Raw genomic sequence first — 18,762 nt, 5'->3', positions numbered from 1 at the left:
TCCCTTTTCATCTCTAAGGACGAATGAAAGCATAATGAACACCTTTTTTATTATGATGTAGAAACTAAGGACATAAATGTAAATTTGGGGGGAAAAAACCCAACAAAATAAGGTCGTCCCTTTTTTAACAGTGAGAGAAATGGCAAGAGCTCCTCACTTGTTCTGAGGTGAGGTGTTTCAAGGTGTCTTGAACTTTGGAGTGTTTATTAAACCTAACTTGCAAACTTGGCATTAAAACCTTTTGCAGCAAAGGAAAACTTTTAAGGCATATCGGGGGTCTGCTTACTGTTTTGTCAGAGAATGAACGCTAGGCAAAGAAGGACTGGAAAAAGTTGCCAGAGAAAGAATTTATGCCTGTAAGAGATAGTCTTTTCACTTGTCCTCAACACAAACAAATGAAAAAACAAAAAAAATAATTTGAGTAAAAGAAATGCATGGTGCTTTACAGCTGCTCTTCTGCAATTAAAAATGTACATCATACCTAATCAAGTTGCATAAATATTTTATTCTACAGACCTAAAATATTTTATGTACACATAATGGGGTGCCTGATTACAAGATCATTCACAATCAGTTGACCTACACATCCATCCTACCCAACATGAATTGTCCTGGGAAGCAGCAGGTCTCAAACTTTAGGAAGGATTAGAACAATTTGGTGTGCTTAAAACCACCTCTTCCTGGACAGTACCTGGAAAAAGGTTGGAATTAAGGCAGTTTGTGCATGGGCCAGAGACGTTCGCCTGGAGCAAGTGATTCTCAACCAAATATTGACAAACTGCTACAAAGGCAACAGGCAGTAGTTTTATTTTACTTTTTTGTTTAAAATGAGTTTCCAGATTTCTTTGTTTATAAAGGGAGAATCTCTTTTGGAAGATGACCCTGCATGTGTTTGAATGGGTAGCAGTGGAGACCAGAAGATGTCATTTGGGTTAAGGACTCCCTTAAGCATCTCTTTTTGGTTTGGTCATTTCCCGTCCTCTCAGCACTCTTATGAGCTTCGTTAATTATCTTCTTCCTGTTAATCCCGATAGTTCCCTCATTTACATTTATTTTATAAATTCTTCAATATGTGGATATTCTCTCTTTGGGAAGGCCCTCCATTTTAGGAACTGTGTTTCTGAATTCAGAGAAAATTTCCTTAATCAATTCATATTTTGATAATGAGAAATCAAGAAAATATATGGTAAAATGGTATATAGATTTATTATTTACTCTATTACATAGAAAGCCAATGTTCATAATGTCTGGTATGTAGTAAGTGCTCAATAAATATATTGGAAGAAAGAATATACATATACTATTATTTTGCTTTCAATGGCTCTTATTACACCTCCTCTAAACAATCACATATGTTGCTTTTAATGGCCAAACTATTGTAAAAGTTGTAAAATATTACGATGTATAAGAAATTATAATTTTCTTGGAATAGAGCAATCACTTAGATTTGAAACCACCTTATTAATTCTAATGCATAACACAGTACAAAAACATAATAGTTTGCTAGAGAGGTCATACTGGTCTTCATAAATGAAATAGACATATGATATTCATAAAGCCACTCCCATATATATCGGCTCTTATACTAAAGTGCATGAAGTGTTAGACTGAAGCAAACAGCGAGTACTGTGCTCAGAAGGCAGGTGGAGTCAAATAAAGTTTCATAGGGCTGTCTCCCAAAAATCAATACTTGAAGAAAATTCCTGTATACTGCCATAAAATTTCAGAGACTTTTCATGGAGGAGAAATGTTTCTTCAAGATTACTTCCACCGATGTTCTGGGCATTAAAATGATTTAGATTACAATATCTAAAAAAAAGAAAGAAAGAAAGCTTTTCTTAGGACTAGATGCAGATGACTTGATAAATCATTTGCTCTCCTCCTGTGCTTGTCTACCTTTCGTGAAGGGCCCGTAGATATTGGCACAACAGTGGTGATTATTTAGGAGCCCTGCTCCCCAGAGTAGGCTCTATAAAAAGACAGAAGGAGCTTTAGTACATATTAGGGTGTCTCATAAGGATTTTTAGATGGCGCTCTTCTACAGCCTGCAGTGAGTCTGTTTTCGGTGCTGACAGAGACAGACGGAAGGTCTGAAACCCCACTGACTTTACAGATTTCATGGAGGCAGGACCCAAAAGGTTAATCAGTTGGCAATGGAGATTAGTAAATTTGGTGCTGAGACTGTGGAAAGCACCATTGTTGAAGAATGAAACCATGAATATTTTTCTGGAAAGAGCACACTCCCCCTGCCCCACCATCCCCACACTCAGAAGAAACCTTTTCTTCAGAAATGGCTTCCCTGAGTAACTTCTGTGTACCACGTGCTGTGCTAGGGCACAACACTGACCCTAACACTGAATTCTCTCTCTGATTTGAGAAGGATGGTATCATCCCCATTTCACAGATTGGGAAACCGAAGTTCCAAGAAGTTAAATAATTTTCTTGGATTTAATGTCAAGTTAAATAGCTTGCTTATTGAATTGGGGTTATTGACAGAGCCTGTGTTTAGAACCAGAACTCTTTATTCTGAATCCTGGGTTTTCCCTCTGTGGTGTGGTGCTTCTAAAGACAAATTGTTTTCTTAATCGCTTTTGTGTAAGCTCCAGGAGGGAGGGAATATCTGACTGCTTTATTCACTGCTGTATTCCTACCGCCTAGACCAGTGCCTGATACATAGCAGATGTTCAGTAAATATTTGTTGAATGAGCAAATGTAAATGGGCTGTAAGTTTGGTTTTATCAAATGGATGTATGTTTCTAGGGTTGGACATTTATTTTTGGTTTGTGAAGTTTTCAAAAGCTAACTTCACCTTTTTCTTCTCAATATTTAGCTAAGACTAACTGTAAGAGAATGAATACTGCCTGAATCGCTATGGCCATATGTCTCTGATTTATGTGTCTTTCAATAATTGGTACAGATTATGCACAAAAGATTACTGGGATCTATGTAACAGGGAGGTGGTGGAGATAAAGTTAGGTTATTTGTGTGTGCCTAACATCCTTCCTGAGACATAGGGGTGCTCAACATATGGCGAATTAATTTCTTCCCTTCATGCTTTGTTTCATCCTCTTCATTCCTTACTTTAAAGGCATGCAAGGGAAAAGGAAGTAGTCAGGAAATGGAGATATGGTAAAAATCAGATTTATTTCTGAAAAAACCCTACATTATCATTTAGTCCCAACTCATCTGTGGTTCCTCCAATGGTGCTTTGTTTTTATTCTTACCTCCTTCTCCATATTCCACCTCACAGTATCTCACTTCTTTATAGTAGCTCACTTACTCAACAACCAGAAAGACAGAATCACACTTAAATATTCTAATTTGAGCAGTAGATGCCAACTCCATGTAGACAGGTACTTTGCTTTGTTTAACTCTATTTCTTTAGGGCCTGTAACAATACTTGGCATGTTTGTTGAATGAATGAATGAATAAGGAAATCCCTGAGCTAATAAATTTGATGCTCCAAAGAGATTTGTTAGATCAATAAAAGAATTGGGAGAACTAACAATGGATGAGATAACATACAACTAAATAGCTAGTTAGCTCTATCTGAATTCAGGGCATAATCATGATCATCTTGGTTATACATCCAGCATGAGTATAGAAGAAGAATGAAAAGTAGATTGGATAGAACACAAGGCAAAGTATGAAGGACATTATTACCATTATTGTTGACATTTTTGAGCATTTACTCATCCTGGCAACAACTTTATGAGGTAGTTACTATTCTTATTGTTTCCATTTTACAAATGAAAAAACTGAGGCTTAGTGAGGTTGAACAGCTTGCTCAGGTTTGTACAGGTTGATAAGATATGGAGTTGAATTCACTTGGGCTGTCTCTGCAGGTTGCCTTTAAACCACTGCATGAAAGATAAGGGTAAGATCTTATAGTGGGAGAAAAAGTAAACCTTTTGAAAATAAAGTAGAGTTTTGTGAGAATTGGCAGGAGGACACCAGTTATGCTTTTGGAGGCCATGGATGGAGGGGAAAGAGATTCTATCTTCAGATTCAATTTTCTTTGCCTGCTGTTTTGCTGCGAGGCTGAGGAAGTTCCTTTCAGATCTTTCTGCAAGAGTCTGATTCTCTAATTTGTTTTTCGATCTAAGAATGAGACTCGTGTTTTAGGGAAATCACACATTGTCGAAGGTGAGTTCTATAAATATAAACTTTGGATGGTAAGAAATTTAAAAATTCAGGGAGCCATTAAAGCTCTTGAATTTGTTGTTAATATACTGCCTTGCATGGGGTTTAAGTGCCTCTCCTTTATACTGGATCACAAGCTCCATGAGAACAGGAGCACAGATGGCATTAAATAGTTACTGACTTACAACTATATATCCTTCAAGTCTACTGCAGTACATATCGCATGGCTGGTGCCCCAAAGAGATTTGTTAGGTCAATAAAAGGATGTCTCAGGCAAGGTAGAAATGACAATGGATAAGCTAATATACTACTAAATAAATGAATGGAGAGAAGTGAAGAAAGTGAAGATCTGTTTAGTCCCTACTATATGGCAGAAATTGTGCTTGGCCCTTTATTAAAACTCAGCCCCCTAAAACCCACTTGATAATTGTTTTTGTTTTACACGTGTGAGAACAGAGAAGCTAGGCAATTTGCTCAAGGGCACACAGCCATTCAAGAATATGTCATTGGGAGAGATGGGCTGGTGATGGATTAAGGGTAGATGAGATACATTAAGCCACTGAATGGTCTCAGGTGACTGGCTAAGCAATTTTGCCTAGTTTTCTATTGACCTTGAAATGGTCACTGCTGACTTAAAGGCCTGAATGGGATCCAAATCTTAATTGTCATTATATTCCTAGCTATTTGTTTAATGATATTTGCTTCTGACGATAATGTTCATTCATTCTTATTATCAATATGGTTATTTCTAATTCTAAAGTAGTAACATATAGTGGACAAAAAAGTCTTGCTTTAGAACATGTTTTAGAATTTGGTTAAGCACTATTTTATTATGACTATCAATGGAAAAAGTGAAGTCTAAATTGCAATTTCTTGCTCTGAATAATCTGTCAAATTTTTCTAATATGCTGATTTGTCCAGTCATGGCATATAGGATTCCCATTGCTTCAGTGATGGTTCCCAGACCAATATTTCATGGTCTCAGAAATTGTTCCTCTTACCCACACTTAGTTACCTTTGTGAAACACTCCAGAATCCCAGGACGTTCAACAACGTTAATGATGCCAGGAAGAAGAAGAAGCTTTCTAAATTGCCTTTGTTTAATGTGTTTGGAAACCAATTGCCTGTTTGGAACAAATGTAATTGTTATTCAACTGCAGAGGTGTAAGTTTCTCTGAATATTTTATCATTCCACAATTCATAGAGCTTTATTCGCTTCAGTAGTATCTACAAGGCAACAATGCTCATCTGAAACTTCATTGTCAAAATTCATTTAATTCTGTAATTAACAGTAAAATGATAAGCAAAGTAACCCAAATAGTATATGTATTTTGAAGGTCAAAAAACTAAATTTGCATTACATGATTTTGGTGTCAGAATAACTAGGTTCCAAAGGTGGCTCTGATTATGCTGTTAATTTGCAGGAAGCATGTTTGTCTTATTCATTCTTATATTTTTAGTACCTAGAACAGTGCTTGGCATGTAAGGATTGTTCAATAAATATGTATTGAATGAATGAGAAATATTTAAAAGTCTCTCTCATATGCTTATTTTTAGGTTAGTGAAATATTTATAGATGAAAGATGTTATATTATTTTGACAACTTGGATCAATCCAGTGTCACCTTATTACAATACAACAGACTCTACTGGTGAAATTATTTGCAATATCTGGTTGATACGGAGATTTTATTTTGATCTGGTAGGTAATACCTTCAATTTAATATCCCAAAATAAGGGATCCCCACTTCCTTATAATGCCAAACTGTAGGAATGGGACTATCCAGAATCTAAGGTAATTGCTGTTACCTTGCTATTAAGTTTTGACTTTTTCTTTGGATCTTTGCTGTACCTCTATATCTCTATCTGTCTATGCATCTGCTTGTTTTTTCCTCTTTGGGTTTGAGGTATTATTGAATACATTATATAAAATATAATGTAATATACTATATATATTTTGTATGCAATATTAATTTTATACAATACTTTTAAAACAGTAATGGGATCTAGTATTACCAAATATATTACAGATAAATAGTATAGTGTTTAGGATATTGTCTGAAAAGGAAAATCTATCTTCACAGGGCTTCAATTACAGCTCTGAATGGGTAAAATCTTGCAAAAAATAAATATTTTGTGAATAGGAATTGATCATCTTTGAAGGATCAAATGCTAAGGTTTTAATTCCTTGCCTTTTGGTAGGACTAGCTCCTATAATGGATGAGGAGGAAGGGTGTGGGACCAGAACAATCAGGCTATTGTCCCAATAGACTTGATCTTTGGTGTCATCCTCGACACATGGGTTGTGGGTTGTTTCCCGAACTAGAAAATGGTTCTTGGCTTCTTCCTTGACTGTGCATGCTTTGAATTGGGACTTGAATTAAATGCTTTGTTCAAGGTTGATAATCAGCAAGTAACTAAGTATAACAGCTCTTATTAATTATGCCACTTCTCATATAAAGCTGTTTCTCTTTTGTCACTTAACTTCCCAATGGCCATTCTTATGATCAACCATGAAAATTAGCTTGGGTCCATTGTAGTTTTGAACCCATAAATGAAAGCTGGAACTGAGTTTAAAGCTATTTTGTAAGTTCCACTTCCCCATTTTATTATTTTATGTTCTATTGCAAAGAAAATCATGGTTGTATTGCTTTATTGATGTGATGCTTCATCTGATGTTTGGATATAGTTAGATCTTTTACTGACTGTTTCTCCACATGTCTGTCTACTCAGAATTTTGTAGCCCTTTTAGTATGTGTGTGTTTATGTTTGTGGGTAGGAACTAAACATTTGATTGTACTTGAATGGGGGAGTTGGAGTGGAGGTCAAGATAAGGTGAGATAACATCCTGCTTATTTTCAGGAAGAACTAAACCATCCTGCCAAACTACTCAAACAGTCCTATTTTCTTATTTTTCTTAAATTAATATCCTAGCCATATTTCTGCCCTTTTCATTTCACATCAGAACTTTGCATGTCACACGATTATATCATTTGATCACCGTGTTTCTATGGCTGGAGTAAGAAGAGTTGCACAGAGTATGTGAAGCCTTAGAATTAACATGACAGTAATTCTTCTTGGAGCATGAATTTTGATCCATAATAAGCAATTGAAAAGACTACCTTTATATTATAGCAAAGTCAGATGAGGGAGAAGAATATAAATTTTGTAAGATCTTTAAGGGTAGAACATAATATTTCTGAGAAATTGTGCAATCACAGCAAATAGACGCCCTTCAGGAGAGTGCACCAGATACTTCCGGGCATGTCGGCACATGTCAGTGAGCTTGCATCTGTTGTTAGGGATACTGTGGTGGACACAAATGAGCAGCACTGAGACTCGGGGTATGATGGTGTGGGGTGACAGGAGGATGTTGTACTAGAAAGATTAGAGAAAGGTGGTGGAAATTTGCAGCCACACACAATGCATTTTGTGAGTGAGGTTATTAGAAAATAAAATGAAAGAGTGCCCTATCACTTATTCAAATAATGTTCCCATATTTCTTTTTAAATATCATTTTCAGGATGCAGCTTTCTTCCTAATGCTGATCTTTATTTTAGCCCCACATTTTTTGCCTGATTTAACTATAATTTACCATTCTCCATGTAGCTAATTTACATGGTGAGCTTCATTGTAAAGAGAACCATCACTTAAATTGATAGCATGGAAAAAATACTAGCATCAGATCTGTCAGAGAGATTCTTTCAGACCTTAAACTTGCTTTTTTTTAATATAGAAATTATTATCTGACTGTAAAGAGACAGCATTGGGTATAAAAAGATATAGAAAGAGCATGGACTTTGGAGTCAGACAGGCTTTTAAAGTCAAATCTTGCCTCTATTATTTAACAGTTTTGTTGTCGGACAAGTAACTGGACCATTTGATCCTCAGTTTCTCCTCTCTAAAATGAAGAAAACAATACCTCTCTTACTGAGTCATTATGTGATATAAAAGAGATAATGAATGTCAAGAGGAGACACTCCATAAAAGTTGGATTATTACCCTCCCCCTGCCCCTTTTCAAGGTAGTTCACACGAAATCATGTAGTCTGAGCTTGATCTTGGCCCATTTCCTGTCAGATATTTCTTCATGTTCCGTGTGCCATTTTTTTTTAAATCATTATCCCAGGACTGGTTGTAAAATGTTCCATTTAACATTGTCAGTTGACTCAGCTCTTAGGTACTATAACTTTATTTTAGTAGCTTATAAACTTTTATTGTCATAATTCACATTTGTGCCATTTTTCATCTGCCATTTCCAGTAGCTGATTGAAATCTGGGGCATCCTTGCAACAAGAGTTAAAGGGAAGACTTTTGGTCTAGAATGGGAATAACTAAACTTCTCTAGATTTCAGCTTGGGTGGACAGGAGGGTTAATAACATGAGAACAAGTTTGCCACATAAGAAGGCTAGTGGGTCACCACGTATCATTTGCCAATGCTCACAGTGTACTCTAGCAAGGCTCTAATAGTGTAATCAGCTAATGACTAATGAGTGTTAGGCTGTTAAAGTAATATAGCACTTACAAAATATCTCACATTGTTCAAAAGTCACCCCAATACCTCCAGCTCAGTGAGATTTATTTTTTCATTTTAAAATCATTTATTAAGACCTTTTCATGTACTATGAAATGATTATTCCAAGTTGCTTCAGAAAAGGAGCTCATAGATTAATCAGGGAGGCATGCAAACAAGTAATTACTCTTACAGATACTAAATAAAGTTTTTCTGTATATCCTAAAGTATCATAGTCATTTTAGAGACAAAAGGACTATAGAATAATCTCATATATTTCTTTTATTTTATATATTAAAGAGTGAAGGCACTGAGGGAAGGTGAAACATGAGTCAGTAGAACCCTCATCTTACTCTTAACACAAATACTCTGCAATAGCCCCCGTTGGTGTGAAAGGAACTTTCGATTTGGTTAACTTAACATCCCACCAGTTTAAAAATGTGCTTGGACTGCTGTCTTTGAAATAGCCTACCCCAAATTCCCTCTAAAACACCTAGGACAACATCTCCACCTAAATGGGATTGGTGTTCAACCTGTTATAAGGATCTTGGAGTAATTTGCTCTAAATGTAAGGTTTTTGAAACTGGATTGAGAAACATATATGCTTATCTACACATGCTGTGCTATACTATAAACAGCAACAGTTGCTAATGTAAAACAGGAATATAGTTTATTCCTTTTCCATCTTTCCCCCCCACCACAGAAATCAAGGTCAGTTCTAGTCAAAATATTAATAGCTGTTGCTCTAATGCATAGCTACTGGTTTGGAGAGAAAAGGAGCGTCTCTCTATACCTCTCTATTCTGGTACCTAGAACCAAGTACCTCTGCTTCTAAAGTACATCAGGCAGTGCAACTCCCATACAACCACAGGCAACAAGTAATGGGATACAAGCATGGCGCCCTGCATCCCAGGAAGTGTAGTTTCCAGAAGTAAGGCATTAGAGATGAGGGTGAGCCCCTTGCCTATAGCTAAAGGGGAGCTCCTCATAGCCCCGTGTGCTTGAGACTGCAGCATGGGATTACTCAATCTGATCAGTGTTGGAGAACCTGACAATGGGTGTAGATAAAGTCCTCTGCTTGTTGTAGTAACTTGGGTTTTAATGGGACACTTAACTGCAGACTTGAACGCCAAAATGGAAAGTGAGCAGGGTTAAGGGAATCCATATATACTCTATTGGTAAACACTGCCTCTCGGTATCTCTCTTCTTTTGAGAATAAGTAAATAGAAAAAAAGGCCAATATGGGGAAGGAAAAGTGACTAATATTTGTACATAAATGTTGCTAACAAGAAACACCCCCAAAACAAAATGATATAGGTAATCATCACCATCATCATCATCATCAACATCAACTCATAAGGCAAAGACAAATAAAAATAAAGTAGTGGAAAATATTAATTTCAGGCGAAGTTGAATTCAAAGGAAAAATCATTCAAAGGGACATTGAGGATCATTTTATAATGATAAAAAGCACAATCCAAATTAAAAATATACCAATGAACATCTAATAAGTAATGAAAACATAAAATCTATGAGAAATACAGGGATAAAAAAGGTAGAAAAACAATTCTTGTGAATGATTATATCACATTTTAATCAGTCTTTGATAGACTGGACAAAAAAGAAAATGATGTAGAGAATTAGAATAATGAAATTAATAAGACTGTAATGAAGTTATAACATTGTTTTGTATAAAGAAAGAATATACCCTTTATAGAAGTTTAAATAATAGCAAAACCTAGCAAAATCACCTAGATATTAAAGAGACTGCTCCTAAATAGATAATTGATCAAAGAGGAATTCAAAACCACAATCGCAAGCTACTTAGAAAATAAGGAAAATGAGAAAATTGCATTTACAAATGTGGGGATACAGATATAAAACTCTACTCAGAAGCACATTTAAAGGTATACGTTTTCATTTTTAAAGCAAATATGAAAATAAATGAATTAAACAATCAAAGCAAGGAATCAGGAAAAAAGAATAAAACAAATCTAAGGAAGGTAGGACAAAGGAAATAAAGATGAAAGCAGAAAATCAATATATTAATGTATATTAGATTTAATAGTTCTAAGCGCTGATTCATTGGAAGAAAATATAACAAAATATATAAAACTGGCAAATCCAAACAGAATATATATCAAACGATATAGAGGATAAAAATGTTGAATTATGAGTCTGCTATAATAATGTTGAAAATCTTATGGAAATGGGGTGATTATCTAGGAAAATGTTAATTGCCAAAATTGAACCAAGAAATGAAAAATTGTAATGGCCAGTAATAATGGGTAAAAGTAACAAAGAATGATCTCTGAAAGAGACATTTGGCCCTGAATTCACCTTTTAATTTTCACAGAAGAAACAGATCTTTCCCCTGAAATGTAAAGAGTGCCAGAGAATAGCCAAAGGGTCATCCATCACTACCAAGTATTATTTATCATACATAGGTAAAGATGGTTTAATATTGAAAAATCTATTAGTTAAATATACCATAATGTTAGCTCCAATAAGAGAAATCATGAAATAATCTCAATAGCTGCTTAAGAAGCATCCAATAAAATTGAACCTGACTTGTTTAACCAAGAAATAAAAATTTTCTTATGATAAAAAAAAATCCTTTAGGATTACCTTTATAAACTTGCAAATATACTTAATGGCAAAATAAGGGAGATAATGAGAAAGATAAAATGATCATTGTCACTATCTTCTGATACTAATATTGTCCTGGAAGATCTGTGTTTTGATAAAGGCACAAAGCACTGGAGTTAATATTAGAAGTAAGGATATAAAATCATATTTGGAGGAACCTAAGATGGTGACTAGGTGAGACAGAGAAAAAAACACCTCTGTGGAAAACGCTAGATAAAAAACCAGAAAGGACCCAGAACACCACTTCCAGAGTAGCACCAGCAGGACAAGTTCTGCTAAAGCCACAGGGAACGTGTGCTTGGTGAAACCAGGAGTCTGCATTCTGAAATGAGTGAGTGAGTTGGCTGAATCCCTTGGCCAGGCTGCGGTGTGGGGAAATGGTGGGTTGGCAATTTTTTTAAAAAAAAGAAGCCCAGGAACAGCTGCAGATAAGACGGGAGCGGTCTGGACTAACGCCTCAGTGTCTGGGGTGGAGGATACCCCTTCCCACACCCACTGCTGATTGTCTCGGGTCCAGGGGAGCAAAGGGGAGACGCACGACTTGCAGCCGTCTCCCCAGCAGGCAGAGCTACTCCTGCTCCGGGGCCGAACACACAGCACAGAGCCAAGCCAAGAAACCCAGCCTGACAGGGAATCTTTCCTGCAGCACCGCTCACACGACACAATACTGGCCGTGGCCAGTGGCCTTGAATACACCCACGGCTGATTGTCCCGGAGCTGGGAGAGCGGAGCTGTGCGGAAAGGGGGAAGTTAACGCGTCCCATTCAACCATCTTTGAAGCGGGCTGGGAACGCCCCTACACAGCCCGGCGGCCCAGGGCTTCCCTGGAGGCCGGCGCTCACTTGTGACGTGCACAGCCCTCCCCCCCCTCAACAGAGGTCCTGGAAAAGCACAGCAGGGAGGGGGGAACCGCTTGGAAATCCCAGGGAACCTACGCCAATACCAAGGACTTTTGTGTCACTGGCAGAGAACAGCCTTAAATCTCTGGGAACACCTGGGAGGTTTGATTATTAAACCTGCCCTTCCTCCCTAACTGCTCAGGCACATGCCCCTCATTGAGGGCAGACAGCACTGACAACACACCCAAATTAAGTGCATCAATTGGACCCCAAAAGAATCATATACCCACATACCACAAAGTTGGGGAGAACTGACTTGAGGGGAATAAGTGACTCATGGACACCATCTGCTGGTTGGTTAGAGAAAGTGTATGTCACCAAGCTGCAATTCTAACAAATTAAAGAACAAGTAAAGCAAATGCCAAGAGGCCAAAAACAACAGAGAATCTTAAAGCATATGATGAAACCAGATGACATGGAGAACCCGAATCCAAACACTCAAATCAAAAGATCCAAAGACACACAGTTCCTGGCAGAATTAATCAAAGAACTACAGACAGGCAATGAGAGCATGGCACAGGATAGAAAAGACTTGAAGAAGAGCATGGCACAGAATGTAAAAGACATAAAGAAGACCCTAGAAGAGCATAAAGAAGATATTGCAAGAGTAAATTAAAAAATAGAAGATCTTATGGAAATTAAAGAAACTGTAGGCCAAATTAAAAAGACTTTGGATACTCATAATACAAGATTAGAGGAAGTTGAACAACAACTCAGCCTCCTCGAGGAGCACAGAACAGAAGATGAAAGAACAAAAGAAAGAATGGGGAAAAAAATTGAAAAAAATTGAAATGGATCTCAGGGATATGATAGATAAAATAAAATGTCCAAATTCAAGACTCATTGGTGTCCCAGAAGGGGAAGAGAAGGGTAAAGGTCTAGAAAGAGTATTCAAAGAAATTGTTCGGGAAGACTTCCCAAACCTTCTACACAATATAAATACACAAAGCATAAATGCCCAGTGAACTCCAAAGAGAATAAATTCAAACAAACCCACTCCAAGACATATTCTGATCAGACTCTCAAATACTGAAGAGAAGGAGCAAGTTCTGAAAGCAGCAAGAGAAAAGCAATTCACCACATACAAAGGAAACAACATAAGACTAGGTAATGACTACTCAGCGGCCACAATGGAGGCGAGAAGGCAGTGGCATGACATATTTAAAATTCTGAGAGAGAAAAATTTTCCAACCAAGAATACTTCATCCAGCAAAACTCTCCTTCAAATTTGAGGGAGAGCTTAAATTTTTCATAGACAAACAAATGCTGAGAGAGTTTGCTAATAAAAGACCTGCCCTACTTCAGATACTAAAGGGAGCCCTACAGACAGAGAAACAAAGAAAGGAGAGAGAGAGAGATAGAGACTTTTAACAGACATATATAGAATATTACATCCCAGGTCACTGGGACAAACGTTCTTCACTAGTGATCACAGATCTTTCTCCAGAATGGACTGTATGCAGGGACATAAAAACAAGCCTCAATAAAATAAAAAATAAAAAAATGAATTTGTTCAAAGCACATTCTCTGACCATAGTGGAATACAAATAGAAGTCAATAACCATCAGAGACTTGGAGAATTCACAAACACCTGAAGGATAAAAATGAGAGGGAGATGAAAACATCCCTGGATAGTCAAAAGCTGAGGAACTTCATCACCAGTAGATCAGTCCTAAGCAGGCTGAAAGGAAGGGACACTAAACAATTGACTGAAACCACATGAAGAAATAAAGATTTCCAGTAAAGATCACATGGTAAATATAAAGACCAATACTACTGTATTGTTGATTTATAACTCCACTATTTACTTCCTATAGGATCTAAAATACATAAACTATAATGATAAATCGGTGGTTTTGGACTCAATGTAAATATGTAATTCTTGACAAGAACTACATAAAGGTGGGGGAATGGAGGAGTATAGGAACACAGTTTACTTGTCCTATTGAAGTTAAGTTGGTATCAAAGAAAAACAAGATTGTTATAGATTTAAGAGGTTAAATTTAAGCCCCATGGTAAACACAAAGAAAGTATCAGAGAATATGACCAAAGAGATGAAAAGTAGAGTAGGGGTTATGAGAAGTGGGGGAAGGGGCAATGGGGAGTTAAGAAATGAACATAGGGGCTTTGGTTTGGGGTGAAGGGAAACTTCTAGAAATGGATGGTCGGAAGGTGATAGCATTGCAACATTCTGAATGTGATTAATCCCACTAATGGAATGCTAGGGAGGGGTGGAATAGGAAGATTTAGGCTATATATATCTTTCCACAATTGAAAAAAAAAAAAAAGTCTAAATAGATGACAATTAAATGCCAAGGATGATCCTGGATGGGCTCCGAGGTCGGAGGAGAGGAGGCTCAAAGGACACAGATGGGACACAAGGAAAAAAAAAAAAAGGAAATATAGAATGTAAGCTTTATATCAATGTTGAATTTCTGGAACTTCTTAGCTGCATTTAATGAGATTGCATAAAATAATGTTCTTGTTCATGGGAAAGGTATATGTGAATTATATTGTTTGTTCAAAGACATGTGCAGCTTGCTGTCATATGTTCAGAGGACAGAGCAATAGATGATGGGTGTTAGGGAGGGAGGGAGGGAAAGAAAGAGACAGTGGTGTGACAGGATCTTAAAGGTGATGTATCGGGGTATCGGGGAAGGGGGTCGGGGTATGATGGAGTTCTATGTATGGGGTTTGTACTGTTTTTACAACTGTTCCTGTAAGATTGAACTTATTTCAAAATAAAATTTATTATAAAAAAATCATATTTACTTGAAGAATGGATAATTTTGCTACAAACTTAAAAGGATGAACTGAAACACTCTCATAAATTTACTAAGAAAGTTTAGGGAATTGGATGCAAGATGAAGACATAAATGTTAATAGTTTCCCTATATAATGTTGAAAACTTTAGTTGAGTTGTAATGGGGGAAAATAATTCAGTTCATAATGGCAAGAAATAAAATAAATTAAAATAAAATAGCATAAAATGCTTACAATAACTCCAACAAGAAATTTTGAGGGTATATATGAAGAAAACAGCAAAATCTTACTGAGCAGAATTTTAAAACATTGACTAAATTAAAAAGGTATTTGGATGAAAATATTAAGTATTGTAAAACCTCAGTTTTCTAAAATTAACTTACAAGTTTTACTCGTTTTATTAAAATATAAATGGGATTTGGGGAAATTGATAAAATGACTCTAAAAATATTTAGATTGTATTCTAAGGACACAATCAGTGATGTACTCAAAGATTGTACATAAAAATGCTCACCTTAGTAATATTTATAGCAAAGAAAAATTGGAAACAACCTAGATTTTCTATAAGAAAAGAAAGGGAAAATAAATTAAGATACACACTTATAAAAAAAGATATATTGCTAAAAGTGACCTTCATATTTTTCTTTTTGGGGAATTTCCAGTGTCATGGAAATATACTTGTAATATTATTTAAGAGAAGAATAAAAGGTGGAGGACTGATACAAATTTGTCTATTGAGCATTCAGCAAGGTCCATTCAGATTCTAATCTTGTTTAAATCTATGTAAAAATATATGAATTTAATAAATGCACACATAACACATATACACAAATAGAAAAAAAAAATGGAAGAAAATTTACCCAAATAATAATTACCATAATTTCTTCAAAGTGTTTTTTTTTCTCCTTTCTGGTTTTGATTCATTTCATCATATACTACCTTTACAGCAGAAAAATAAAATTTTAAAACCACTTCATCAAACACACTTTTCGTAAAATTTGATTCTAAAAATTATTTCTGATTCATTTTAATACAACAAAAGGGGACAGTTTCCTATTTCAATCAACTTTTCTTTAGCAATTCAAGTGTGGGACAGCAGGCCTGTTATTAGCAGACTAGATACTGTAACTTGGAAGTTAGGTTGTATTTATAAAACTGTCTTACCCTAGAAATAACATAACCCCAAATAAACAACAAGTAGTTGATTCTGAACCCTAAGACTTAACTCACTTCAGTGATATGACACTGTATTCACTACTGAAACCACAGATTTACCAAAAGCTTCAAGTATCGCATTATTCTAAGTGCTACAGAATATTGCTTTTGATTGGAGGCAGATTTCTGTTATCTCTTTTTCAGATGGAAGATGCAACATTTCCCCTTTTTACTAGTATTTTAGTTTTAATGTGATGGAACCTTGAAAATCTTAAAATGCACCCTTTGGAATTTCTTCAGATGATAGTTGCACACAGTGAGCAATTATTTCCTCCACACTTCTTTGGATTTTTTAAGAAGTTATTTTGTACTGCTGATGCTGTAGCAAATGTCCAGGATTGTTGAGACAATTTTGAAATGGCTTTTAAACACTGCTTCATTTTAGGCACATCTTTCACTGCATTGTGTGTTTTTTTGCTTGGGAGCAAAGAAGTATGGAATTAAAAGATATAACAATCATTCTCCAGGGTGGGCAAGCTCAGTACCATGGGAAATAACCCAGCATAGTGAAAAGACCTTTGGAATCAGGGAGCCCCTGCTTCAATACTGCTATATGATTTGAGCAACTTATGCAAGTTTTTCTGAGCTCATTTTCCTCTTATATTTGATGGGGCTATGCAGATCTACCCCCGAAGAATTGTTGAGAAGATTTAATGAAATAATATCTTTGTGAAATGCATATAGCAAGGTCTGCATATAACTGACACTTAATAAATGTTAATTTCTTTCCTTCCTCCTTTCAGTAACCTGATTTAAATGCTTCATTTGAGATTCATAGCTCTCCTACCTGAGTTAATTTTTAAAACACATTAATTTTCATGGTACCTGAAGGAAATAATACCTAACAACTGTATTTTAACTTTGACTTTTCTACCATTTTTTTCATATTTATCTAATAAGAACTCGAATTGCTATTACCCTCAATTTACAGACGAGGAAACAGAGGCACAGAGAGGCTGGACTATTTGCCTAAAGTCATATAAAGGAGACAGAATAAATATTTGTTGAATGAATGGATGAACTGAGACTGGGCCCCAGATCTGCAAATGCTTAATACTTTGCTACCAATAAAAATATGTGTGTTGTGACTAATTTGCATTTCTAGTTCTTGGGAATTGTGGATAAAAAATGAAATCAGGTTGCTGTTTCCAGGAAGGGACAATGTGTCTTTCAAACTTTTAGAGAAATAGCTATGCATTGTTCACCTGACCTGTAGAGAGAACAGGCATGGGTGTATTTGGCATCAGAAGCTTCCCTATAAGGAGGAGTTCATTCTTTCTAAGAGCACTGGGAGGTAAAAACCCATCAAGATAGTGTGTTCTCATGGTGATTTCAATGAATTATCATGGAAATGAGTTTTAGAAGAGAGGTAATGCTTTGTGATAATAGCCCGATAATGCCATTAGCTATGAACTGTAATTGTAATAGCATTAGTCAAATGAATATATCTGATATTAATTTGAGTGTCAAATATTTCTGTAAGATTCTTCTTGTTAATTAAACATCAGCCTTGGTATTATGAATTCAGTATCTAGCCAACGATTGCACATAGTAGGAATGCAATATATATTTGTGGACTTAATTAATTAATCTCTAAGTGGAGCTATTTAAAATAGTAAAATACTGAATTTAAATAATATTACTGATATAGAAGAAACTAACTTTTGCCCAATATCTGCTTGTTTACATAGTCTTTTATCTTCATTTGCAACTCCAGTTAGCTAACGGTATAGACTTAATTTCTGAATTTGTGAGAAGAAAGCTTTTCTAATATTTTGCATATTTGGGTGGAAATAGCCTATAAGATTTACCCCAAATTACTTTAATTCAAGATTAAAGTAGAGTTTGTACCTTTTTATCCTGTGTCTTGTGATCCACAGACCATTTTTAAATTTACCAGGCATATTCCTGCCTGCACTGGGTACCTGAATATTGCTGGGCAAAATCATGCTTTAGGTAGATTGGTATCCCTTTCCATGGTCACCAACATTAACTGGGCCTTCAACACTGCTTCTCTTCTAAATTATCGTCTCTGCTCTCACACTGATGGGTTCACATCTCCTTGCTCTTCCTACTCTCTACCCTTATCCTAATCTCCCTTGCTTTCATGATTGGCTTGCTATGTATTTCAGAAAGAAAATGGGAGCCTTCGAAAGGAGGTCCCTGCATCTTCTCAATACCAGAACCATACACCTGCTTGCACCTGCACCCATCCTCTCCTTTCTCCCTTCTGTTTCCACCCAGGAAGGAGAATCCTCCTCCTATACGGAGCCAATCTCTTTCAGGTGATTCTTGACTGCGCCCCTCACCCCTTTCCTCAGTGCTTCAGCTCCATCCATTCTCCCCTCTTTTTCCTGTATTTTTAAACATTCTGTTTATACCAGATATTTTCATCAGTGTTAAATACACTCAAGCATTGCTCATAAAAAGGAAGTATCTTGAATCCACATCTAGGATTGCCAGATAAAATGCAGGACTTCCAGTTAAATTTGAATTTCAGAGAAACCACGAATTACTTTTTACTATAAGCATGTTCTACATATTGAAAGAATAATCTTTAGTATAAGTTTGTACCAAATAT

At 36.1% G+C, this 18,762-nt stretch overlaps 1 protein-coding gene across 1 annotated transcript in view; it reads right to left on the bottom strand.

Annotated features, from left to right (window-relative positions):
* Nucleotides 1–1,661: 1,661 nt before the first annotated feature.
* SLC15A5 (solute carrier family 15 member 5) overlaps nucleotides 1,662–18,762 on the bottom strand; it is a 98,841-nt gene continuing 81,740 nt past the window's right edge. Inside the window, exons 8-9 of the mRNA XM_037848358.1 lie at nucleotides 5,159–5,267; nucleotides 1,662–1,809 (exon numbers count right to left, since the gene is read on the bottom strand). Of these exons, the coding sequence (XP_037704286.1) occupies nucleotides 1,662–1,809; nucleotides 5,159–5,267 (257 nt within the window). The remainder of the gene's footprint in view (nucleotides 1,810–5,158; nucleotides 5,268–18,762) is intronic.

The sequence above is a fragment of the Choloepus didactylus genome, chromosome 8 (assembly GCF_015220235.1).
Source record: "Choloepus didactylus isolate mChoDid1 chromosome 8, mChoDid1.pri, whole genome shotgun sequence".
Taxonomy (NCBI): Eukaryota; Metazoa; Chordata; class Mammalia; order Pilosa; family Megalonychidae; genus Choloepus; species Choloepus didactylus.
Note: the sequence above shows the minus strand (reverse complement) of the source record. Positions and strands in the feature narration are given on the sequence as shown.